This window comes from Pelecanus crispus, chromosome 22 (assembly GCF_030463565.1).
Source record: "Pelecanus crispus isolate bPelCri1 chromosome 22, bPelCri1.pri, whole genome shotgun sequence".
Lineage (NCBI taxonomy): Eukaryota > Metazoa > Chordata > Aves > Pelecaniformes > Pelecanidae > Pelecanus > Pelecanus crispus.
Window position 1 is genome coordinate 1,662,342 of NC_134664.1, and position 24,695 is coordinate 1,687,036.

Below are 24,695 nucleotides of genomic sequence, written 5' to 3' on the forward strand. Positions count from 1 at the left end.
TTAGTAGGAGGGCTTGGTTGGGTGAATGTAGCTGAACAAGGCGTGTGCCCTGTCATGCTGCTTCTCAGGGAAGTAAAGGCAGAGCTTGTCCAGGAGATGACCTGGCCAGAATTTATTGTCGTTTGTCTTTTGCATCTTATTCCTCTGAAGATGCCTGTGGAAAAAAAAAGGGGGGGGGGGGGGGGGGAAATGGAAGAAAAAAAAAAATGAGAGGGAATAGCATGCTTTACAGAGATAAATTCTAGGCAGTTTCACTGCTTCTCTTAGTAAGGGCAAAAGTGAGCCTGACAAGAACCAGCTCTCCGGGCTTCCAGGCCCCGGGAAGCTCTGCCAGACGTGTGCAGACCACGTTGGTCCTTATTAGACATGACTGACACTGGAAATGCCAGCTTGGGAAGCTATCTTACGAGCTGGTACGTTGCCCATCACTGCAGTATCTAAGCACTTTAACTGAGATAAACAAAGAAGATTGAGCTCTGCTTTGCAATGTTTTTTTCTCTTCAGAAGCTTCTCCAGCCATCCAAAGCTCAGCTCTTCAGGACTGCCTGTCTTCCACAAGAATGAACATTCTCTGAGGGGATTTCAGACAAGCGTTGGGTCGGGCTGAGGAGTTTTGTCACCTCTGTAGTTCAGAGCACAGAGCTAGTCCCAGCTAGTCTGCGGAGCTCCTGCCAGGCACCACAAAGTGTTCACCAGCACCACTACAGCCCAATGACTTAGCTAAAACACAGGAGTGGCCGTGTAGCTGAGGAGAGGATCTGCCTCTTTGCTGTCGCTTGCTGCTCCCTTGCAGCCTCCTAATGGTTCACTCCGGTGCCTTGGTACTGCCTCTGACACCGTGGGGACTGAGCGCAGAGGGGCGATGCACAGCGGGGCAGCAGGAGGGCACTGATCTTAAGCCCTCTCTTGAACAAACCTGTTTTCCGCCTCCTTGGTCTGGCTTCCAGATGCAGTTCCTGATCTGGAGGTGCTTCCAGGGGATGGAGCATCAGCACGTCCTGTGCTGTAGTATCCCCCGGGCTGCCTGATCTTCCTTATGTCTTCTCCCTCCTTGATGATCTTGTCTCCTGGATGCAGCAGGCCTGTTGGCAAAGTGCACAGGGGAAACAGTCATGCCTCGCCTTGGGATCAGGAGCTCAGATGTTGTAGGCGTGGCAGTCTTCAGCTGAGCCACAGCCATGTCTGCTCCTGGCTATGGACCTGCTGATCCCGACTAGGGTCTGACCTCCCGGCTTGACTTTGGACCTGCCCCATCACCACAAAGTTGCCTCGTGAGCTGCACTCTTGGTTGAACCTGACTACCGCCCCAGGGGCAATGGGACAGGGCCCTGGCTGATCTGCAGCACCCTTTGATATCTCAGCCCTGCTCTGGCCCTGCCGAAGATTTTGCTGATCCAAACCGGCAGCATCCACCATGGCTCTCCGAGGGCTGCAAACACGCTCCATTGGCAGCACCCCCTGGCACCAGCCATGCTTCTGGGCTTGGGAAGAGATGTGACCTTGCCAGATTTAGCGCGCTCGCATCAGGCCCCTGGTCTTTGCCTTACCTTTCTGCAGCGTTGGCTCAGTGATGTGAACGTTGCGCTCTCTGCACAGCTTGGAGCTCTCCAGGTAGCTCACGAGGGCACGCCTGCGATATCGGTCAACCAGTTCTCCCAAGTTGGCCTGCACAGTTGACGGCAGGCAGTGCTCATCCACGGGGCCATCCCCAGATCTCACCATCCGGCACTTTTCTTTCCGTTCTATCGGGCTGTCTTTGCTCTGCAAGTAAAGGGCACGTCCCGATTAGCATTCGCTGAGGCCCTGGAGTCGCTGCCTTCCCTTCAGAGAAGCTACAGGCAGGGATTCATCTCAGAAGTGCGTGCAAACGGGAGTCGGCACCCTTCAATGGGATTGCAGGGACAGGCACTCCTCTGGGAATGCAATTCCCACCCAGAGCTGGGTCCTCAGACAGATACTCCCTGGAGGGCTTAGCAGAAGAGCAGCACACCAGCCACAGGTGCCTCAGATAAAAAGTGTCTTGCAGTCACCTTCTCCTTTCTGATCGTGTCAGGGAGCCAGAGGGTCTCCCCATAGCCCGTGACTGTGGGGCAGCACGTTGGCAAGAGGAGGGAGCCCTGGCTTCTGCCAGAGTTCCTCCAGCCCAAGATGCTCCAAAGAAAACATATGGGAGTGAGTGAATGAGTGAGTCACTGTTCTATTTCCATCGGACCGTCTTGCACTGGGCCGCACCACTGACCAGGACAAAGCGCTTATCAGCACCTGAAGGGACAAATCCCAGTCTGGTGGATAGGTCGACTAGATGATCAGACGACAACGCCTTCCCCAGACATAGAAACTGTTTCACCTTCTCCTCCTCCTCCTCCTTCTTGCCAGCTACCCAGAAAAAGTGTTTCTCTCACCGGAGTGTTCTGAAGCCAAACAAATTGCCATTTGAGGCGGCTTGTAGCACCTCAGCTGCAAGGCACCATGTGGTCAAGGGACTACTGAGAAGCTCATACAATAACCCCTTGCCCTTCCCTCTACTGCTGCGCTGTCCTCTAAACCACCCCACGCTCGCCAAGGCATGCAGGTGCTCTTGTTCTCCTGCCACATACACAGTACCTTCTCCCACCGTCTCCTCTCTCTTGAGAGTTTTCCAGCCTCTTCCATCTCATCGCAGCTCAGACGTCGTCGTTCTGGCTCGGTGTTGACTGGTGGGACTTCCAACTGTATTAACTTTCTTTTGGGCGTGGTAGGAGGATGAGGCTTCATCCATTTGGCTGTGCCCCCAGCAGAAGGTGGACAAGTGGCAGTTCTGCAGGTGGCTTTCTGCAACTGAGCTTCTGCACCTGCCATAGATTAAAAACGCCCAAACAAAAAGCCCAGAGAAGCCACGTTAGAGCGTAGCAGAAAGGAACATCTGATCCATGATTAAGACAAAGGGGTTTGGCATGTTGTGCTGACTGGAACGCCCAACAGAGCTTACGAAAGAATAAGCTCTTCTGAATCGGTGTTTTCCAGCTGACACCAACAGCTGGAGAACGGGTCTGCTTTGATTGGGCTGGCTGATGAATGCTAACAAGCCAAATCCAGTACAGGATGTTAAACCGCAGGGTTCAGACCGTGGTCCCAACCTGAAAGACTGGATACGCTGTTCTCCTGCAAGTGGGCTGACTATGGGATTGCCCATCCCCCGGATCCCTCAGCTCTTCCCTAGAAGTCTCCTTCTGGCCACTCTGCTCTAGGACAACGGTCTCAAGAAGCCGTGTTCTGGACCCGCTTTGGCATTTCCTGCCTGTATAGAGATGCTTTCCCAACGCAGTGCTCTCCTCTCACCTGTCTTGCTCTCTTGGGATTGTCCTTTCCTCATTTCCAGCCACTGCTTTTGACAGTCAGTCAAATCTTCGGGGCTTATCAAATTCCCCGGTTTTGAGGAAGTCAAGAAGACGACCACGTCCTCCAGATCGTTGTCGCTGATGGGAACTTTGGTCTGGCAACCAAAACAGAAAATGACAGCGGGATTACCAAAAGATCAAGGCTTGCCCCAGAGTGGGAGGGGTGAGCTTTGCTGTTGCTCCCGACGCTTTTGCAGGGAAGCATGGCACAAAGGCAACCTGCTGAGGTTTCCTGATGGCCCTGATATTTTGGCTCGGACTAGAGTATCAGTTAACATCTGAACTGCTAAACCCTAATAAACCTGAACGTGCTCTTCACAGCTCTGTCATGCTGCAGCCTGTGGAAAGTTGAGGCCCAGTGGGAGCCGTGCTGTGCAAACATGGACTGAAAGGCAGTGAGTGCAGCGTAGGCCGGGGAGGTGGAGGAGCCTGGTGGCGGAAAGACCAAGTATCAACACCAGGAAACTCAATGCCAGTTCAGGGTCTACAGCAGGATCCCAACAGCCTCATGGTGTGAGCACTGACTGTCTTCCAGGTCTGTGAGGCAATGGGTTTCTTCACTCCCTCCTGGGACTTGCTCTAGGTGCCTCTCTGCAGCTTTCCCTTCCCTTTGCCCTTCAGCTTTTCACAGGTTGGTGGGAGCCATTCTAGGAGAGTACGGCAAGCGAAAGCGTACCTTGCTGAAGCTCTTCCATTTGCTCTGGGTTGGCATGCAGGAAAACAGGGCAGAGTTACAGCTGTTCATTATTTTTTCTGTTCCCTACGTACCTCCTTGATGACTTTGATGAAGTCTGCTCTCTTGATCTTCCTCCCCTCCATACCAGCCTTCCTGAATACGTCCACCATCTTCAGCTTCTGTTTGTGTAGGAGGTTATGCAGCGTGACAAGAGCCTGGGGGTATGGCGCGCAAACAAGGGGAATGCCACCCTTCTTCCAGGACTGGCTGCTCTTTGGTGGTGAGCGCTGAAAAGGATTAGAAAATACCCCGAGGTCACCGTTATCCAGGATCACCATGCCCGTCAATGCGGCATCAGCTGGGGCAAAGCAGCGTCACTACCGATTTCACAGCAGACGCCATTTCCCACGCCATTCCCGTACTTACGTCCGGGCTGTCAGCCATGGGCGATCTGACAGCAGCCGCCCTGTCTGCTCTGCGTCCCTTTATTCTTTCCCAGCATCTTCCTTCTTGATTGCTGAGGAAAGGTTTGCGACTCAGCCATTTTTCAATGTCCCCAAAACGATCCAGCTCCGTTCGAAACTGCCTTCTCGCCTGAACCCAAGCCTCCACCGTCTGTAGTCCCTCTGCTGTGTCGGAGGTGGTCTCTGGGGAGCTGAGGCTATCTTCCTCCTCCTGGGGCAGCTGCAAGACGGACAAATGACAGAAATCTGTGGCCTGACTTGGATTCAAAAAGGGAGAAGCTGGTCTTGGCACAGGTGGAGCAAGAATAATGTGACATCTGGATTTGGATGGCCCACACCTACTTGCTTTCAGTTTAAAGGCAAAAGTTGGATACATATTTCTCCAACGGTGTCATTGGAAACTATGCTCCAAGACCGCTTCTGGCTTGATGTCAGTCAAACCCTCGATCACACCCTCACTGCTCACACTGGTGCTTTACACAACAACAGATGCGCTTCTTGCGGAATCGAGAGCTGGGGTCAGGTGGGCATGGTGGTTTCCAAAGATGGCAGTCAGCCCATCACAGAACAGCGTGGAAACACACGTGGCAGGACGTGGTCAAAAGTGGTGGCCTCCATGCTTGCAGTGGGCAGGGGCCTGCGTTTCTGACGTGCTTCTGGCTCAACAGGGAGAGGTGGGGTGGAGACAGGGCCATCAGGAAACCATAAACAAACGTGTCGGCCATTTTGCGTATGAAGAACGGCCGGAGTGCTCTCCGTGCCACTTGGAGAGACAGCTCTCTCCCTCCGTGCCACCGGCTGGAACCGGCCGAAGCCAATGTGACTGGCAGAGCTCCTGCTCGAGCTCCAGAGCCAGTGCCTGGGCAGAGGCGGCCTGCTTTCCAGGGACAGAGCAGGCCCACTGATGCCCTCACCCTGGCCGGCTGCTCATTTTGCCCCTTGGACTCTACTGGCAATTCCTCCCTCACAGCAGTGAGCAGGCGAGAATGAAAGCCACAGCCACCCGCCCTGCTGTCTGGAGGGAGCAATGCTGCTGGGGCTTGGAGGCCTTCCCAACTCAGTGCCACCCCAACCGGAAAAAGGCTGCTCTCTTGATCCTCCCGTACCTGGGCCCTCCGCATCGTCTCGCTTTCTCTCCCAGCTTGCTCTTGAGGCAGTTCTGGCAAGGTGACCCTTCCTTCTTCTCTGCTCTCTTCTTTCTCCTTCCTTTTGGCCATGGATGCCTCCAGTTTTCTTCTGTCGTTCAGCCCAAATACAGACCGTCTTTTCTACAGGAACCCAGAAATGCAATAGCAGCGGTTTAGTCGCATCTGTCTTGTCTTTTTTTTTCTTTTTTTTCCCAAGAATGCTCTTCTCTCTCCCATCTTCCCCTTTGTCCCCAGTTTCTGTCAACAGACAGTTCTTACAGATGCAACCAGAAAGCCCTTCTGTTTTGACCAATGAACTAAGTCATCAAAGAGCTACTTTTTGAAAAGGGCTACAGTTCCTCTTCTGAGGTGAACAACACCCAAAATAGGTAACTGAATGGGAAAATGAGCCACAGTAAGAGATCGCCTCAGAATCAGTATCTGCGGGTTTGGGTTTTTTTTTTTTTTTACGTACCTATTTCTCCTAAGATATCCCCACTAGGTTTTCTACAATCAAGTGACACAACAATTGCCTCAATCCATATTACGTACCCGTCCTGTCTGCCTGCGTTCTTCAGAAGTAGGCGATGGCAATTCAGGGCTCTCCAAAGGAGGTCCTTTGTGCTGCCTTCCTTCTGTGCCTGCACGTTGCGGCAACAGTCTGAAAATACACACCGGGGTGAGTCGGTATGAGTGCAGGAAGGGTTTCTTCTCCAGCCTGCGCTCACGCTGCTCACCTCCTTCGGCAGCAGAGTGAGCTCTCTGCACCCAGTTGTCTTCCCGTCCACAGAGACAGGGATAACCCTGAGCTGTAACGCTCAGGTGTGCCACCAAGGACACCAAGGAGACGAGCTTCTTCCATAAGGAAGGCTCCAGGACACGCAGCGTGATGCGGCCCTCTTGGTGGAACAACGAGCGGATTTGCATCCTCTGCAACGACAGGCACCTGGAGATACTGGTGTCCCCCTCCTGGCCATTACACTGGCCACTGCAAAGCCGTCCCCAATACTGTGGGACTTCCCATCCAGCAAGGAAATGCACTGTGTGGTGGCGGCTGTTAACGGCCCTTCTGAGTTAATACAAACACTGGGTCCAAAGGAAACTGGGGAACAGGTTTCTCAGGGAGCTTGGGCAGTCTCTGTCCCTGAAGGCTTTGAAGACGAGAGTGGATAAAGTCCTGAGCAACCTGGTGTGACCTCAGCTCATAGCTGACTCTGCTCGGAGCAGCTGGTTGGACTAGGACCTCCCGAGAGCCCTTCCAACCTCTGTTATTGTTTGAGCCTCAGCTCATACACTTCAGCTCTGTTTTCCTACAGCCCAGCTGTTTCTTTTTAATATTTGCCCTCTTGCTGTCCCTGGCAGCTATGCCACAGCTTGCTCGCCCGTGGTGTGGTGAGTTCTTCTTGTTCAAAAAGCAGGACAGAAACAGTTCCTTGGGAAATGGATGGCGTTTCAGGAGCTCCCCCAGGAGGGAAACCTCTCGCAAACCACGTTCCCCTCCCACACCTTCAGCTTGAGTATACGCTCTTTCTTTAACACGTTTATTTTATCCAGAAGCGGGGCCCAGATCCCAGGAGATGACTGAGGGATCACAAAGCTGTGCATGCATCTCCTGCTGCTTGGAGAAGAGCTTCAGGTGGAACGGGTCTTCCTGAAGGCAGTGTCTCTGGAGGTGAAGTGCCCTGACCTCCCACCATCCCACTGAGGCCCTCACCCTGGCCGGCTGCTCTTTATTTTTGTTTGTGATTTCGGAATGGAGGATATGGACGATCGCACTGCTGCCGGAAGTGTGGGGAGGGAAAGTAGCCGCTGTCAGTGGTTTCACCTCGATGTAAGTTTTCGTGATAACGACACCAAAATACAGACAGTCACTGGCGCTTTTGGCTGCATTGCACCCACGCAACACAACCCGGGATCAAGCACATCACTTGCATCAAACAGCCAGGTAAAACCGATTCTGAATAAAAAGGTCTTCATGTATAAACTGTTGGTTGAGAGTGCAGTCTCACTAAAGCCTTTTCTTTACATTTAAGCATGAATTACATTGACGTAAGGCCTACACGCCACCTTAAAAAAATGTTTTGGTGAACAACAGCTGCTGTGAATCGCTTCTGCATTTAGCTGGGGTACAGAGCTAGGAGAGCGGCAGGGAATTGCCTGAATCCGCCGGTGCCGGTTAAATTTAAGGCGAACGTCGGCGCCACGCCCGCCCCGCCGTGCTGGCGAGGGCGCTTTGCGCGGGAGCGCTGCGCACGGCCCGCAGCGGCGCGTGCCGGGAGGGCGAGCCCCGCCCCTCCGTTTGCACACGGCCCCTTGCCCCGTAGCGCCCAGCGGGGGCGGCGCAGGGTGAGGGGGTGGGGGCTGCCCCGCTCTCCCGCGGCCTCAGGGCCGGGTCCGGTTCCTCACCTCCTGCCGGGGCTTGGCGCCGCCCAGCCCCCGCCTGTGCCCTCCGGCTCGGGTTGTGGGCCGCTTTTATCCCTTGGCGGGGCGCGTTGTCTTTTCCAGGGTGGTGGTGCTGGGCAGGGGTTCCTGTGTTCTGCGTTTCTCGTGGAAGGGCCGAGCTTGGCCGCGCACTGAGGCCGGGCGGGTTTGTGGAGGCCTCGCTAAGGGGGAGCTCGGTTCCCTGCGTGGTCCAGGGCCAGCCCCCTACTTGGAAAGGCATTTTCCATGCCCTTAGGTGTGGATGCATCGCACTTCCACCGGTGGTGGGGAAGGCTTGTCTTCGGAGTCTGGCTCGCAGTGCTGAGGGTTAAAGGCTTAATCAAAACGTGGGTGAACAGAAAATACCTGGAGAGTGGTCTCTTTCTGTAATACTTGTTCACATTGCAGAGGAAAACAAGCCAAGCTTGGAGGTGTTTTCCAAAGGCAATAGCTCAGCTTTGGGTGGAAGTGACATAAATGTGGAGAACGTCTTCTTAGGGTCCTTTGAAAATCCCTTAGGCCGGGTGCCAGTTGGCATTTCAGAGCATCGCTTTCAAATGCTCAAGTTTCATATAAATAGGCACACAGTATCTTATTAATTAATTATAAATTACTGTGTACTGCAGCCTTGGGGGAGGTCTGTGCTGGTGTGAAAATTCAAGAATCTGATATTGGTGATTATTAGATGAACTATCCTGTTTCCTTAAAATTACGGGGTTTGTTTGAACAGATTAATTGTGTAGGAAGTGTTTGTAGGTTCAGGTATTGACTGCTTAAAGCTGAATAGCTGTGGTCTGGGCTTGCGTGCGCTCGCGAGTGGTGGTCATATATGCATTAATGCAGATGTTTTATTAACAGACAGAAGAGTATCTGCAAAATGGCAACTGCTCAGAAGCAAAGGAATTGTGTGGTATGATTTTCTTGTGTATTTTGGCACAGCATATTATTTGAAACGGAAAAACTGGTGAATTTTAGCTGAAATAGTGCACCCAGGTGCTCTTTAATATTTCTTCACTTGAAAATTATGGGCTAATTCAATCTTTTAACTATGAATAAGATGCTTAGTAGCAAAATAGTTTGAGTCTGAACTTTGTGGTCATACACTTGGTAGAAATCAGCTGTGTCCTAAAAACATAATAGCACCAAGTGTTAAGCATATGCTTAACTTTATAAATGCCAAAAGTCATACTTTTTAGTTAAAACATTAAGCAGGCATCGGCCCAGATTGTAGACTGTACAGGTTTGTTGTTGTGGACAGAAATTAGTTCTTTTCTTTCTCTTAACTTTCAGAGTGCAGTTGCATTTCCTAACAAAATATCTACTGAGCAGCAATCCCTGATGCTAGTGAAGAGGCTTCTGGCAGTAGCAGTATCCTGCATTACGTATCTGAGAGGAATCTTTCCTGAAAGTGCCTATGGAACAAGATGCATGGATGGTAACAGGCTGTTTTCATGATTCTTTGCGAAATCTATTGTTACAGGATTGCTGTGAAGTTAATCAGTGGTTTTTAAAGCCCCTTGGTCTTCTTGATTAAAGCTAATAGCCATTTTCAATGACTGTAATGGAAACTTCACTAATACAATCATCACTGAATTTTGTTAAAGAGAGCGGTGATGCTAACTCAGCAATTAAAACTGTTCTGACAGCCTGTCAGTAATGTTAATTTTAGTCTGTTTTTGATATATACTTTTAGGGAATGAACTTCACTTTCTTAGCAATGTAGCTGCATTTTGTCCTAAGTAAATATGCATGTATATATTCTTTTTTTGAGATGTCTCTGTCAAAATTCTGAGGGAAGACAAAAACTGCCCTGGCTCTACTCAGCTGGTGAAATGGTATGTTAATTACCGTGCATATATAACACTTCCATAGCATGTCAATTCTGAAAGATACCTTTCTGGTTGGTTGCAAATGCAAAGAAAAATTTTCCCTTGCTGTGAGTGAACAACTGCCCAGGCAGTGCTTTTAGTGCATGGTATTGCTATGCTGACAATTTTTTTTTTTTTAAATGGAAAATCAAATTGTGTGTGTTTTGGAAAAGATCTAATTGACTTGTACAGTTGTGTTTCTAGAAAGGCTTACAACTTTGTGCTTAATAGAGCACAAATCTTTGTTTACAGAGTGATTATACTTTACATTTAGTTCCTGTGGGTCTATATGAGTGCTCAAGGTGCATGCAAGTGCAAAAATCTAACCAGTAGTTCCTCTCTAGTTGAATAGGAGATGCAGCGTTACGATTTTCCATCTTGTATTCAAAGGTCTTGCTCTCAGACCTGTATAAGAAAGTGGTACTGTTGGCCTGTATATTCAAAGGCAGAATTGTACCTGCAAATGATAGTCTGTCCGCTTGCACATTCCCCTAGTTGAGTGTAAGTATGTCACTTGGGACTAGAGGTACTTAGTTTGATTTTCTTTGTGTTCACAATATCTGCAAGATGTGTTCATGGCTGCTCTCCTTGCTTCTTGTTACTTCTATAAAGGCCATCTTTGTTCTTTTCGCAGTTTTACCAGTTGTAATACAAGGTAAGGCATTGGAAGTGATGCTGCGTTCAGCAGAGGGGGTTTGCACATGCTGTCAGTGTTGAGGTGTTCAGAGACGTAGGACTGAGTTCTGGTGCTAAAGGTGTAACTAGTTATCCGTGCTTTGTCCATGTGCTGTCACTGAGAGAGGGGGAAAAAAGGCTTCCTTGCTGTAACCTGGAATTTCTTAATTGATCTCTGGTGGTAGAGGAAGCTCAAGTGGCACCGAGTGCATTTCACCTTACCCTCACGCATCAAACATTAGCAAGGGCAGTGGTGTGACAGCCTGTGGATGCTGACAAGGAAAAACTCCCTGGGTTTTGTGTGAAGGGTGTGTGCTACCTGTTTGGAGTTTACAGGTGAGTAGCCTCTCTTAACTCAGCATCATGTACACACCAAAACCACTTTTTGCTTGCTGACTATATTCAAAAATGTTAGGAAAAAAATAAGGGTAAGTTTTGGTTCACTATTTGACTGTTGTTTGCATGTTACATAAAAAGCAACTTGCAATAACATAACTCTTGTGCTTCAGAGATGTTGGTGTTCAGCTGAAGTACGTATAAACTGATGATTGAATATGTGTGTTAGAAGGTGTTTGAAAATGGTAGCTGTACAGTTGCATTATATTTTTACTTATATTTACTTACAGATTATATTTTTACTTATTCTGCAAAGAGGTTAGGATGATTTAGGGTGTTACAAAGATAGTTGTTGCTTGTATGACTACTAATAAAAAGACAGGATAATGGGATAAGTATTCTTTATTGCTCTAATACTGAGAAGGCTAAACACAGGAATTTCATTTTTTGGAGCTATTTAGTCAGAAGCGAAGCAAATGGAAATTAGTAGTAGATGGACAATATTATTTGATTTTTTGCAGGATGTTAGGATGCTATGATGCCTTGCAGAAGAAATATGTAAGTCTTCCAGTATCATTTAGCTATTTCAAATGTATTTAAACTCATGTATGTAAGTCCGTTAGCTGCCAGCATAGTTACAGGATTTTCTGGATAGGGAATAGCTGTGCTTTAGTATGTTAAAACAGTTAGCTGCAGTGTGGGATGCACAGACATTTCAGCATAATATTCGTTGTAAACAGAAACACTTGAAGGCAGGGATACTTAGGAATTTTCTTCTGCCAGTTGAGTAAGTCCTTTCTTAAACAGATAAGGAGTTAAGTGTATGAAGAAGTTTCTCTTCAGACAGGCCCATAGTTGTCTATATTGGTTTCCAGAGCTAGAGAAACAAAACAGCTTGGTAAGCAGAAATGGGCTATGGAATACATTTAATGTTCTTTTTCTTTAATTATATTTCTGACAGCTAAGAATGATTGTCCTAGCAGTAAGTATCTTTGAAAAGTAAGATACACATTTTTTTAAGGTAGGTGCTTAGATATGCATACGGTTCTTACTGTTTCCTCTCTTTACTTTGAAAATACAGGTCTATACCCATCCAGAAGATCCTCAGGTAAACCTAGACTATTTTACTGGATGAGTAACGATAGTGTGGATATAGTGAAATGTGTATACAAGCGATAGTACTTAACATTTGCATTAATGCACATTAAAAAAAAAGATATCTTAAAATACCACATGTAAGAATCACTAGAGCTAATCAGAATTGCCACAGTGAACTGCCTTTGAATATCTAGTGTCAGGTTATTCCCAGGCCAGTACAAGAAACCCAAAGTGTCGTTGCAGAGTTAAATGCCTGTAAAGAGGTATCGTCCTAACTCTGCATAACAAATTTATGGAACTTCTTTGGGGAAAGGGCAGTATATTTTAACTAACCACTGGGTGTCACCATGTCTCTGTTGTGTGTGTGAAACATTTTCATAGTGATTAAAATTTGAATATTTTGTTCTAAAAGCTTAAGCTGATGTTTCATAATATTTTATTGTGGTGATTCCTGGAAAATAATGTAGATCTTCATTTTTACTCGATGACAATTATATACATTAATACCATTAATTGTTACAGCATTAGAAAGCTGTATTCAATACATGTAAGTGCGTCAGACCGGAGTTGGGCTATCGTTATTTTCTTTAAATGCAGAGTTAATAGACTACTAGACAGAAGCAGCAGCAGTAGTAGTTTGCTTGACACTTTGCTTGACACAAGCTGATAGTTTAATAATTAGTGGATTTGTTTGCAGACAATTACAGAATGTTACCACTTCAAATTCAAGTATACCCACAATGGGCCACTCCTGGATTTCAGCAGGTACTGTCACTGTGACTTTATTCTGCTGTGTGGTTTTACAGTCCATTGCATACATCTGCATGTAAAAACTTTGGATTTTATCTGTTTGGTGTTTCCTTTTTTAATTCTGTATCTTAAGACTAATTTTATCAACATATACTATTAGCGTAGGTTTATTCTTAAAATATAATGAATCATTTTGTCAGATTATGGTCATAGTTTTAAATATCCACTCAAAAGATGATTCTTAGTGTCAGAGTCCAATACTCTCTGACCAGGTTCTTGAAGGTATTCCATGCGCGGAGGGTGAAATGTTTAATATGAGATTTACTTATCTGAAGATACTTGATGTTGCATGTGATTTCTCATTTAGGAGAGATGATATAAAATACACTGAAAACGCAATGCAAATGTAAGCTACACTTAGCAAAGCATAGCTATTGCAATACACAGTTCAATCACAATACCAATGTGATTCCCATTACTGGTCTCTATAATATGCTCACTGTTGTGACGCTGGGCGTCACGGGGAAGGAATATGTGGGTTTGAAGCCAGCTCCAGCCCATTGCTCTCTTTGGAATTCTTTTGTTAGTTGTTTCGTTTTTATACTCTTTGGGCTGAGCCACATATTCATCCCTCCATACTGGTCTGGCTAACTCAAGGAGACATTCACACACTTTTCATGAACTCGGGGAGAAACATTTACACCACCAGTTGTTCCACTCAACTGTGATAATAGTTGATTTACTGATGGTAGCTATTTATCTAAAATGAAGGCCACACTCGGGTCCCCTGCATGCTGAGATAAAGCCAACTTTCTTTGCAACAGCTGTGGTCCGTGACACCCTGCGTTATTCCCTGAGCTTCATGGGCACATCACCCTTGCCCATCTCCACTGAGCCGCCTTCTGTTGTAGGGGTTCACTGGTCAGTCACAGCTGCAAGGAAGTGGCTTATTTTAAGACAAGTAATTGAAAAGTAGCAAGTTTGTACTTCTCCCAGGTTTCCTCCTACATAAAATGCTTTTTAAATTAAAAAAAAAAAAAAAAAAAAAAAAAGCTGCAGACCTGGGTCTTTTGGGCTGAGTTGAGCTACTTACCTCTGAAGAGGTTGTAAGTCATGTAAAACACACTGGTGGAAGGGGATGTGACCCTCGGCCACACCAGGTTGCCTTAGTGTATTAGCATAAATTCACGGCAGACTAATTTGAAATGGGCCTCCTTTTCTGTCACCCCGTGGGGAAGGAGAGCACCATCTGCAGCGGGGTGAGACATTTGAAACCGCTGCAGTTAAGGGTGTGCTTCCAAAAGACAGGGTTGCCCAATCAAATAGCTCAGGGTTGCTTGCATTGCGCTGGCTGTTCAGGTCCTTAGTATGAGGAATTGCAGTGCTTGTGATCTCAGACCTCAGGCAATAAATGTGATGTCTGCTTCTGACATTCATAGAGTCTGTTAAGCAGTTGTCCATCTTAATACTAGAAACAGCTTACTCTGTATAAAAGGAATCTGAATACTTTGTCCATTTTTAGTAAGAATAAAAGGAATGATTCTACAGTCACCTGTGCAGACACCAAGAAAGCAAGTCTCCTCCTCATTCGCAAGATTTATGTTCTGATGCAAAACCTGAGTCCGTTACCAGATGATGTTTGTCTGACTATGAAGCTGTTCTATTATGATGAAGGTAGTATTTCCATATTTCCTTGACTGATCAGCTGTGTTCAGACATGGGGAAAACAATTCAAAAATATTTTAATGTATAATCTTTATGGTTGCTGGGACCTGTTAAATTGTGTTATTCTGTATGTGTCTGTTTCTCATGACAATTTCTAAAATCCAAGGGGAACAGATTTGATCTCACTAGGAACACAATCTTGTCACTGACTTCATTGGAGCGAGGATTTCAGTGTGTTTTAAAAACAAATGGAGTTTTCCTGAGTATGTTAGGATGTAATATGTTTGCCAGACTAGTTCTAGTTTGGATGACTATTTAAATGTTTGACACTAGCTCTGCTTTCAGAATGTATTGTTGCTTTTTAACAAAAAATCGGAGCTTCTACCTCATCTCTTCGCATATATAAACTGTTTCAAATAGCTTTAACTTGGGGTTTGCTTGTTGTGTAGGGGGAGAAAGAACTTCATTTATTACAAGTTGAATATTGATTATTCCCCTTCCAATTTTTTGTAGTAGCTCTTTGTATTTAAAGGGGAAGAGTCTTTTAGCGACATGAGTTAAAATTCATTTTACAAGAACATGTTTCATTCTGACACATTTAATGAATTCTCTTCTGCAGTTACACCATCTGATTACCAGCCTCCTGGTTTTAAGGAGGGTGAATGTGAGGGGATGATATTTGAGGGGGAGCCTATGTATCTTAATGTGGGTGAAGTGCCAACGCCTTTCCATATGCTGAAAGTTAAAGTTACAACTGAAAAACAACGAATGGAAAATGTTGATAAAGACATCCTAAAGCACGGAGAGACTAATGTGCCTCTGCAGGTGCTCAGAGTGGACAGAGATGATCCAGAAGCAGAGAACCAGGACACGAATGTAAGAGTACGAATGTTTTGTGTAGCTTGTTGAAATTTTTTGTGATTTATAGTCTAGAAAAGGGCTATTAATTATTTTACTGCATGTCATACTGTAACGTTAATAAAAAACTCTGTTTCCAGGTATAGTTAAGCAAGACAATATGTCTTCAATACGTTTTTGCTTTAATTTTACCGCTCCAGTTAGCAATCTGTCATTGTTAAAGCAGTATTGAACAAGCGCGTCAGCATAATGCCTGTCGGCAGCAGCATTGTTGTTAGTGATCTCTGCCAGACTGGAGAGGAGCAGCAGGGCGAGAAGCAGAGGGCAGCTTTGCCCTGTGGGTATAAGTGCCATTTATTCAGCTCTGGTTGCAGGATGCAGGTGAAATCTGCCTGGAGCTGTCCCATACCAGTCCTAAGCTAGCTGCTGCAGCCAGAGAGTATTGACTGGCAATAAGTTTTGTACAGCAGCATGCATACAGCTAGTGATGCCACAGCTAAAGTTAAAACAAACTTGATTCTGCATTGGGATTTTTCCCTGGGGAAATCTGCCTAGAACAAAATCACAAAGCAAAGTTTGCTGAAGGCGTGAGTGTGTGACAGACTTGTGCGTCCTGCTGATGCTAGAGTGCCCGAGCCAGCTCTTGGGAGTCTGCTAGTTGCAGGCTTCAGCAATTGTAGGCATATATTTCTGGGGTAAGTTGAGGCAGGCAGCAAATACCTTTAGTCATGTTAGAATGTGCAAATGTGTGCTGATCTATACTGGCCATAGGTGAGAAGGAGGCGGAGCTTCAAGGCTTCTGGCCCCACCTCCTCAACCAGCATTGCTCCCGAGGCCTGTAGGTGATGTGATGGCCCTCTAGATCTGCACATGCCCCTGAACTGCTCTCACAGGCGATGGGAAGGTGGTAATTGATGCACTGATAGTGTTCTTTAATATCTGTTGTTACAATTTTAGTATTTTATACAGATGTTTTTCTTGGTAGTTGAATTAAACGTGTGCTTGCATTAGTAATGCTGAGCTAGCCGGTACGTCCCATGTCAGATTCAATTATTTCAATACAATTTGTTCCACTGAGAATCCATCTAATAAGCTCTGGCCCTAAGCATCTGAGTGCAAACCCTCTTCCTTACTTATCTGCAGTGAGTGATAATAGACTTTTTCTTAATCTAGGCAGATCCTGTCTTGGATAATAAAGTGGAAGAGAGGAATAATGTAAATATTTCAGAAGCTCAAGGTAACTTATGTATATTTTTCAAGTCTCTTCAGTTTGTGCTTCTCCTTCTTGATGCTACTAAAATGAAAACTCAGTTTTCTGACCTAGACCGCTGTATTCAAATTTACATTCTGTTTTCTTCACATAGATCGCTATGCCTTTCTTTTCTGTTGTGGCTTTGTTCTGTAAAGCACCTGGTTAGCACATGCACATTTTCATGTTTCCGATCTAAAATTCTGATCTTCTGTTCATTTTATCAAATAAGCTAAATTGAAATTTAATTTAGAAGTAAATTTTGTTGTTTGATTTTATTGTTGTTGTTGTTACTATGTGTTAATATATTTAATTTCCACATAAAGCTTGCAGAGGTATCGTGCTCTTGAGTTCATTATTGCAGACTTGGGAAGCAGAATTCTCCATGGAAAAAAAAGGTCCAGGTCTGTTTTTGTTTAAATCACAGCTGTTTGGACTGTTTCTGCACAGATTCAGCCGCTAAATGAGTTTAGTAGAAATACCACTTTTAGCCACCTTTTTTTCCTGAAGGTCTGACTACGGTAGGACCACAGTGTGATTCTACAATCCATACATGCTTCAGTCTGTGGTTGTGGAGGAATCGAGCCCATTGGGGCTTGTGTACACAGAACAGTTTTTATGTTGTGGTAGACTGAATGATAGCCATGTAAAAATACCTGCCTGCATGGTGCATGTTCTTCTGTACAAAGGAAGTTGTTCATTACTGTGGTTTGCTATTCCTGATACAATCAGTACTTCATCTTAAAATATGTTTTGTTTTATGAATGATTGTATGATTATGTCTGTGCTGCTGGCTGTTTTAGTGCCTTCTCCAGCTGCTTGCTTTCACAGCTTACTCTGGACCTGTGTGCCCTTTTCTCTTACTGTGTATGTGGATCATTTTGATAATTGCAGATGAAATTTTTAACTTTAGTTTTAATAGGTACAAGTTTTAGCAAAGCATTTTTGTTAGTATGAATCTGAGCAAACTGAGTTTCCTCAAGTAAAATCCGAACACCATAAAATCTGTCAATGTAAAACTATGCAAACAATGTGAGTAGCAGCAAAAAGCCAATTCCAGGTGGAAGCCTATAAGGCAGCATTTCTCAAGAAGGTACCAAAACCATTTGGTTTTTTTAAATAAAAAGTTTCATATAACAACTTCAATAAGGAATTGATCTGAGAATTCTGCAGAGAATATAAATGAAGTTTTATGTTTTGGAAACACTCTGAGGACTCTTAACACTGCAAAGCAAAACTGCCTTCTCCCTTGTTATCAAATAAACAATTACGCCCTTCCCGCTGTGCAGGACATCAGGAAGTACCTGCTCATCCTTTCTGATGAAAAGCAGCAGCACCTGTCTTGTTGAATTTTTCCGAGCCTTTATAAATAGATAGTTTCTGCACTGTTTGCTTACAATTGTATAAATGTCCTCCACTGTAAGCTCTGAATGCAGAAGTGGCAATAAAATAACTGTCCTGGCTACACCAGCCTGACCGCAGCTGCTACCAGAAACACATCCTGGAAGAGCTCCACTGTTTGTGGTTTTTTGGTTTTTTTTTTTTCTTAATCGGTGCTCCAAGATGTGGACCCAGACTGTCTCCAGTTCAAAACATGAGACAGCAACCTCTGTTCTCAGGGATCTCTGTGAGCAGAAACTTCCCTTTAAGATTTTAGAGAAACTAAGGGGAAAAGCAGATGATGATTTATCTCCAGATGCCCCAAGATAGCCCAGGGGCTCAAAGATTGAACTTTGCTACCAAACGAACTGAAGAATGAATTGCTGCTTGTTGATCTGCTCATCTTGGAGAGGCTATACAGGAAGCATCCAGACAATACTGGTACCCATTTGCTGTACACAGAGCATTTCAAATATAGCAAAAAAAGATCAAAAGAGGAAATAAGTGCACTTTTTGGAAGAAGATTAAGTAGAGATGATGTAGATGAGTATACTCAGAAATGCTCTGATATGCTCATGTAAAATAGGGTAGCTAAAGGAACACCGTTCTAGAGACTGTGAAGTAAAAACCCAAGCTTTATGACCAAAATCAGCAGGGGGGAATGGGAACAATACAGAGTTTATTTGGCTGAGAAGCTTATGTAAAATGCTTTTTTTCCTGTAGCAGAGGCTTCTGTGGAGGTAATGAATGTATGGCACTCGTAGAAGAAATGCCCATTAGTGTTGCTGCTTGTTCTGTTCACTCTTCTTAATGCATTTTCCTAAAGTTGCATCTGCTTTGAAATATAACTCTGGCTCTGCAGACTTCAGAAATGCCGATTTTCTGTAAAAACTTCCAGACATGTTGCTTTCCACATAACTATAAAAGCAGCAACTGTGTCAGTATTGAGGCTTTTGGTCCTCCAAATCTGAACAAGACTCAGAGCTTGTTGAGGCTACCGTGGTGCCTGAGTGCTTGCGGAGGCAGCTGGAGAAAGCAAGTTGAGCCTAGAATTTATTTTTTTTAAATGGGTTGGAGTGTCCTGTCATTAAGCCCAACACTGAACAGGCTGCACTGTGTATTTAAATAGTGTCATTAATGTCTTTTTTTTCAGAAATAAAATGTACAGCTTTGCAAAAACAGCTAACACTTCCATGCTGGTCAAAAATAATCATGCAAATGTGTAGGAAACAGCATGTGTAGGTCAGTGGTTTTATCTTGGTGATGCTAGTAGGCTGCAGGACTGGAATAACCACATAAAGCTGTATCTGGTGCTTTTAGAAATTTATAGACGTTCCAAAACCATATAGAAATGCAGCAAATTGATTGTCTTATGGAGTTGGCATAATGTTTTATTTACAGGAACTACAAGACATAGGAAAGTGCATTTGTCACCCTGAAATTCTTCAGTCATTTCCACAGCTGAAGCACAGTCATCTTTAACCAGTTCATGCTTGTTATCTGTATCCTAGAAAAAAACCCAGCATGGATTGGAAACAACAACAAAAAAAATCTCCAGAACGGACTGCTTATTCTTCGTGGCCTATTCATGTGGCCGCAGGCAGTGACAAGGGGAACCGTAGCTACAGGAACTGCAGCCAAAGCTGCTCGGTTGTGTGGCTGGGTTACAAAATGGGAGCCGTCTGCTGGCAGCAGGCTCAGAATATGCAGAAGCTGTGCCGGAGTGGCCCCGCAGTGCTGTTTGCCCGCTCTGCAGTGCAAAACGGGCTCGTGAGGCTTTTTACTTGGAAGCAAATCCCAACGTAGAGGAGCCTTTAGCAGTACAGTGTATGAACGAGTTTGGGGATCAAGCCCAGTGTTCCAGAGAGCCTGTGTGTAAATCTGTACTACTTAGCATAAGCATCTCTTAAGTGCCTGTGATAGGAAATTGCTGAATTAAAGATGTAAGAGAGTGCAATGCTTGGTGGAGTTAAGGACTTGCTTGCACATAGAGAATTAGAGCCCTTTATGAAGCAGCTGTTTGCTAGATTTATAATGTGCAGTATTTATATATATAATGTGCTGGATTTATAATGTTCCTTGTGGCAAAACATCAGTGTTAAGAGGCTGGTAGTGTGTTGTCCACAGTGTGCTTTATTATTTAACAACTCTTTTATAGAACCAAATTTAACTTGTGAAGAGGATGAAATTACAAAGGCTGGAGGGAACCAGAATCTGTATGTTTCTAATCCTCAGGTATGAAAACTGCACTCTGTCGTCTTAGACTTTTACTAGAGCTTTTGTGAAGCTTCTTTCCTACTTTGAGCGATTAGTAGGTCATCTGCTAAAGGTTTATGTACCACAGGCAGTATTTTTAGCAATAAAATGCATTTACATTTTACTTTCCAATGTTTTACAAAAATGATTAATATTCTAAGGCAGTCAAAAGTAGTAACAAAAGGCTGTTTCCCTGTGATACAGTCTTCAAATCAAACAGATGGTCTGACTGATATTAAGATAACTGGGAATGTAGTTTCTGTGCTTATGAACTGCCATAACTAAACATTCTGCCTAATAGAAATTCCTCTGCTAGTTCTGACAGACCAAAACTTGATTAAAGGTTGATTAAAAATTAAAATGCAGGTTTATTACTCAGACTTAAAACTCGGGTTATATTCCCTGCATACAGCAAAATGGTATCATTTAAACGTGGAGGACTACTTCAAACAGAGGTCCTTAAGATTTCTCAAAACCGAATAGCCCTAGGTAACTGTGAGTGACTTACTGTATAAAAATAACTGATGCTTTGATCTGTCAGGGCTCTTTGACACATTCAGCTGTAAATACTGCTGTTGACTTCAATGGGTATACTCCCATATTTAAATTTTAGCTGAAGCGCTGTGGCGAGCAGAGCCAGAGCGCTTTGCACGCTACAGCACTGAACCTTGCTGTAGCCTCTGATATGTATTTTTTACTGCTGTCACAAGGCAACTTCTATTTTCTGATTTTTAGGTCGCTCATTTGGCAAGTAAGACGTCTGAACTTAATGTGTCAGAGAGCAGGACAAGAAGTGGAAAGATATTTCAAAGCAGCACTGTTAGTATCGTTTTTTCTCTAGTTCTGTTCTTTCTATTTCTGTTTTTCTTTAAGTCAAACAGTGAATAAAATTCCTAAGCTTTAATGCATTTCATGTTGACATAATGAAATTCTCATTGCTTCTAAAATTCCCATTAACTTCAACACATTTAGATTCTTAGTGTCAAAAAAAAAGTCTGTTCCAAAGAGTTAAAAGCTGAATGTCGATATAGTTAACACAGGTTGAGAAAGATTCATTAGGATTGGTTTATATTTTCTTGAGAATGCATTTAGCCAAATCCCCTGCTGGTTTAATCCATTGTTGATAGGAATGTGTGCCAGGAGAGATCCCCAGCCCAGTGTACCATATGCTTGCTAGTGATTTTACTTGGCAAACATGAGGCCAAAATTCTAACCTCAGATCTATGACTCATTCATACCAAGAAAAATCTGTTACTTCTTTGCTTAATCACATTGCAGCACATGTCTTGTAGTTGGTGCTGCCTGTGGGGAGCCGAATTCCTCCAGCCTTGCATAGGTTGAGTAGAAGTTGTCTTCAGGGCGGAATTTGGCCTTTGGGGCTGGTGTTGGGTGCCCTCGTCTGCCTGCTGCTGCCTTTACCAGCTGAGCTGGGCAGCTTCAGCTTCATGAGGCTCTGGGGGACCTTCACAAGGCCTCAACACCTCTCTTACTTGTGACTGTTCAGGGTTACTGGTAGGTTCTTCTCAGAAAAACCTGTGGGGTGAATACTACCATTCTAGTAAATAAGTAACTGCTCTTCATCTGCAGTCAGGAGGGGAAATTACGTGTCAAGGCCAAGGAAAAATGTACCCTTCCAGTCCCCACTCAAAGCTCTTCATTAATTTTTAGTACAGATTAGGGAACGATAGTTGTGTAAGGATTCATAATGTGCAGCTTAATCGTTGCCAGTAGTTTTCTCCTTAACTAATAGTTGCCTTATTTCTATAAGGGCTGATGGAAATCAAGCTTGGGAGCATGCAAAATTCATTCCTCAGCAGAATCTTCTAAAGAAATCCAGAAGAGAAATTGGTCTGTGTCTTAAAAATATCTGTGTATGAAAGCTGCATGTGAAAAGGGCTATCAGAGTTTGCAACAAATTTGTGGAGATGTTAAGTTCAGAATATAGAACTAGTAGATCCAGTCTTTTTGTAAAGTGCTGCTTACCACAGAATAGAATTTTTTTACAGGGTCATATGCAGGTTTTTTTATGTTATTCACTGATGTGAAGAAGAAAAAAGAACATAATTCTGCATGCTATCACCATATCTTTCTTTTAAAAAAAAGTTTTGTTAATGAACTTAATACTAGAATTTAAACAAAACACAGTTGCCTTAAATAATCAAAAGCATGGCAGAGCTAAAGGCTAAATTCTTGTATTTTTGTACGTGTGCGAGTTAGAAATAATTGGATTAAACTCAGTAAGGTGGGCCTGTGTGGTGCTGAGCCCGCTCTCCCGTTGGTACAGGGCGCGCTGCTGTTGCGCAGAGCCCTCCTGGTGCAGCCTGGCTCCGCGCTGCCTGCAGCGGGGCCACCGCATCGGCTCCCAGCTGCTCATGGAATTGGACTTGGTGTGTTGCCTCTGTGGAGGGAACAGCCTTTAGTACGTTCGCTTGAAGCTGTGACACGTGGGATTCCTGCTGTTGCAGCATAAGTACATCCCAGCCCTCCTTCAGTAATTTGGAGGTTGTGGTTCAGCCCTAGCCAGCAGCTCAGCACCACACAGCCGCTCGCTCACTGCCCCTGCCCCGATGGGATGGGGGAGAGAGTTGGAGGACTGAGAGTGAGAAACACTCCTGGGCTGAGATAAGAACAGTTTAATAATTGAAATAAAGTAAAATAGTAATGATAATAATAACAATATGATGATAATATCCAAAGCAAGTGATGCCCAATGCAATTGCTTACCACCTGCCGACCGATGCCCAGCCAGTCCCCGAGCAGCGATCGCTGCTCCCCGGCCAACCCCCCCAGTTTCTATACTGCTCATGACGCTGTATGGTATGGAATGGCCCTTGGGGCAGTTGGGATCAACTATTCTGGCTGTGCCCCCTCCCAGCTTCTTGTGCACCCAGCAGAGCATGGGAAGCTGAAAAGTCCTTGACTGGCATAAGCAGTACTTAGCAACAACTAAAAACATCAGCGTGTTATCAACATTCTTCTCCTACTAAATCCAAAACACAGCACTATGCCTGCTACTAGGAAGAAAATTAACTCTATCCCAGCCGAAACCAGGACAGAGGGTCAGTTCTGCCAGAAAAGAGCATCCAGGTGTTACTCCAGGCTTACCCCTCTGGGCAGGGACCAGGTAGTAGCAAGGTCAGGCCAGCTGCTCCAGGCGCAGCTCTGGGTGCATCACCCAGCTGTCCTGGGTGGGCTTGTCCCGTGACAAACTCGCTAACGCCACGGAGCAGGCCGCGGTCTGTGCAGTGTGGCCACCTGTAACGCAATATTAATTTTCCCTTGGCAGGTTCATCACTTTGAACCCTCATCTAGTCAGGATGTGCTGCCAAAAAGGAGAAAGATCAGCGAACCAAAGGAGCAGTTTTAGATACTCATCTCCCTGCTGTTTGTTTACAGAGTTCTTCTCCCCACCACTTCCGTTTTGTTGTTTAACGTGAATGTTCACATTTAAATAGGGGTCTTTTAGGGATCTTTTCTGTTTTACTTGTTAAAATGGAGCATATTTTAAGGAAAGAAAATCTGTCAAGAAGCCCAGCTGAAGAAATCGGAACTTATTTTTTGGAGGAGGTCGTACCCCATCAGGGAAGCCAGAAGGTACCTGGCTACTGATGTAACTGAGAAAACTTCTGTAACAAGGGTGACTTGGGGGGTTGACTCCCCGCTCACAATGCGCTTAAATCCCGATGGTGACTGTGTAACGCTCGTTACCCACAACACAAGGTGTCACACTCACTTTGGGCTGTATTTCAGAGCTGAGGAGCTCCTTGTCCAGAAGCTGTCGCAGAGGCACAAACCCCCTCGAGCCTTGGGTTAATTTCCAGAGCTTTACGGAGCAGGTTCAGGAGGGCTGCGTTGTTGCTTACAGCAATATCACATTTTTGGCTTTTGCTACTGGGGCAGTTGGGGGGGGGCTTGATTCTTTGCACTTCTTCCGGACTGAAGGCACCAGACTCGAGTGAAAACCAAGCGTTCTTCACACCTTCAATGACATATTTCATGCCAAATGCAGGAATTTCTGTACAGCTGTGATGAGATGTGTAATGACAAATGAAGTATTAGTCTGTGGCAGGCATCTCTTATAACGGTGCGAGGTTATTTGAAGAAGAAACTTCTAAGTATGTAAAATGATTAATTGCAGAAGTTGGATGTGGTGCCCTTTCTTTTTCTAACGAAACATTGTTAATTTTTCCCGTGCTGTAAATGAACTGGAGCAAAGCTGTTTTGCGTGGCGAAGAGCCGCTGCTAGTTTTAGGTGGGGGTAGCTGAACGTTTCTGGATATTTTTGCCTTTCAAATTGCGAATGTCTTTTTACCGTTCCTCAATTAAAACAACGTTAACACTGAGTGGCTGTGTGATTCTTCACCGCGTGGGCTGGAGCACGTTTGGGGGGGCCCTTCGTGACAGGCGGGCAGTGCTGGGGAGCTCTCGCTCCGTGGGCTGTGGCTGCTCGCTCCGCTTCCAGCCGTGCGGGGGGGGCTGCAAATTTAGGAACGAC

The 24,695-nt window shown here is 45.1% G+C and overlaps 2 protein-coding genes across 2 annotated transcripts; one reads left to right on the forward strand and one right to left on the reverse strand.

Moving 5' to 3' along the window:
* Positions 1–6,571, reverse strand: LOC142595749 (EF-hand calcium-binding domain-containing protein 12-like). The gene is made up of 10 exons (XM_075724587.1): positions 6,382–6,571; positions 6,197–6,285; positions 5,624–5,785; positions 4,480–4,737; positions 4,146–4,340; positions 3,319–3,472; positions 2,605–2,831; positions 1,548–1,761; positions 917–1,082; positions 1–154 (listed from the first exon to the last, which is right to left on the reverse strand). Exons 1-10 carry the CDS (start codon positions 6,569–6,571, stop codon positions 1–3), a joined length of 1,809 nt encoding a protein of 602 aa, XP_075580702.1.
* A 2,371-nt stretch (positions 6,572–8,942) lies between these two features.
* Positions 8,943–23,567, forward strand: HORMAD1 (HORMA domain containing 1). The gene is made up of 13 exons (XM_009484306.1): positions 8,943–8,975; positions 9,356–9,500; positions 9,837–9,900; positions 11,466–11,502; positions 11,906–11,926; positions 12,026–12,052; positions 12,740–12,807; positions 14,315–14,466; positions 15,077–15,333; positions 16,489–16,552; positions 20,103–20,179; positions 20,936–21,019; positions 23,487–23,567. Exons 1-13 carry the CDS (start codon positions 8,943–8,945, stop codon positions 23,565–23,567), a joined length of 1,110 nt encoding a protein of 369 aa, XP_009482581.1.
* Positions 23,568–24,695: the final 1,128 nt, after the last annotated feature.

Bases quoted from the DNA above. Each gene is read 5' to 3' on its own strand.
- LOC142595749 (XM_075724587.1), bottom strand. From the start codon at position 6,571: ATGCAAATCCGCTCGTTGTTCCACCAAGAGGGCCGCATCACGCTGCGT. The intron at 4,341-4,479 runs GTAAGTACGGGA...AATCCTTTTCAG, and splicing joins CCATGGCTGACAGCCCGGAC to CGCTCACCACCAAAGAGCAG. The intron at 1,083-1,547 runs GTAAGGCAAAGA...CTTTGCCAACAG, and splicing joins TGAGCCAACGCTGCAGAAAG to GCCTGCTGCATCCAGGAGAC.
- HORMAD1 (XM_009484306.1), top strand. From the start codon at position 8,943: ATGGCAACTGCTCAGAAGCAAAGGAATTGTGTG. The intron at 8,976-9,355 runs GTATGATTTTCT...CTTAACTTTCAG, and splicing joins AGAAGCAAAGGAATTGTGTG to AGTGCAGTTGCATTTCCTAA. The intron at 11,503-11,905 runs GTAAGTCTTCCA...TATTTCTGACAG, and splicing joins ATGCCTTGCAGAAGAAATAT to CTAAGAATGATTGTCCTAGC.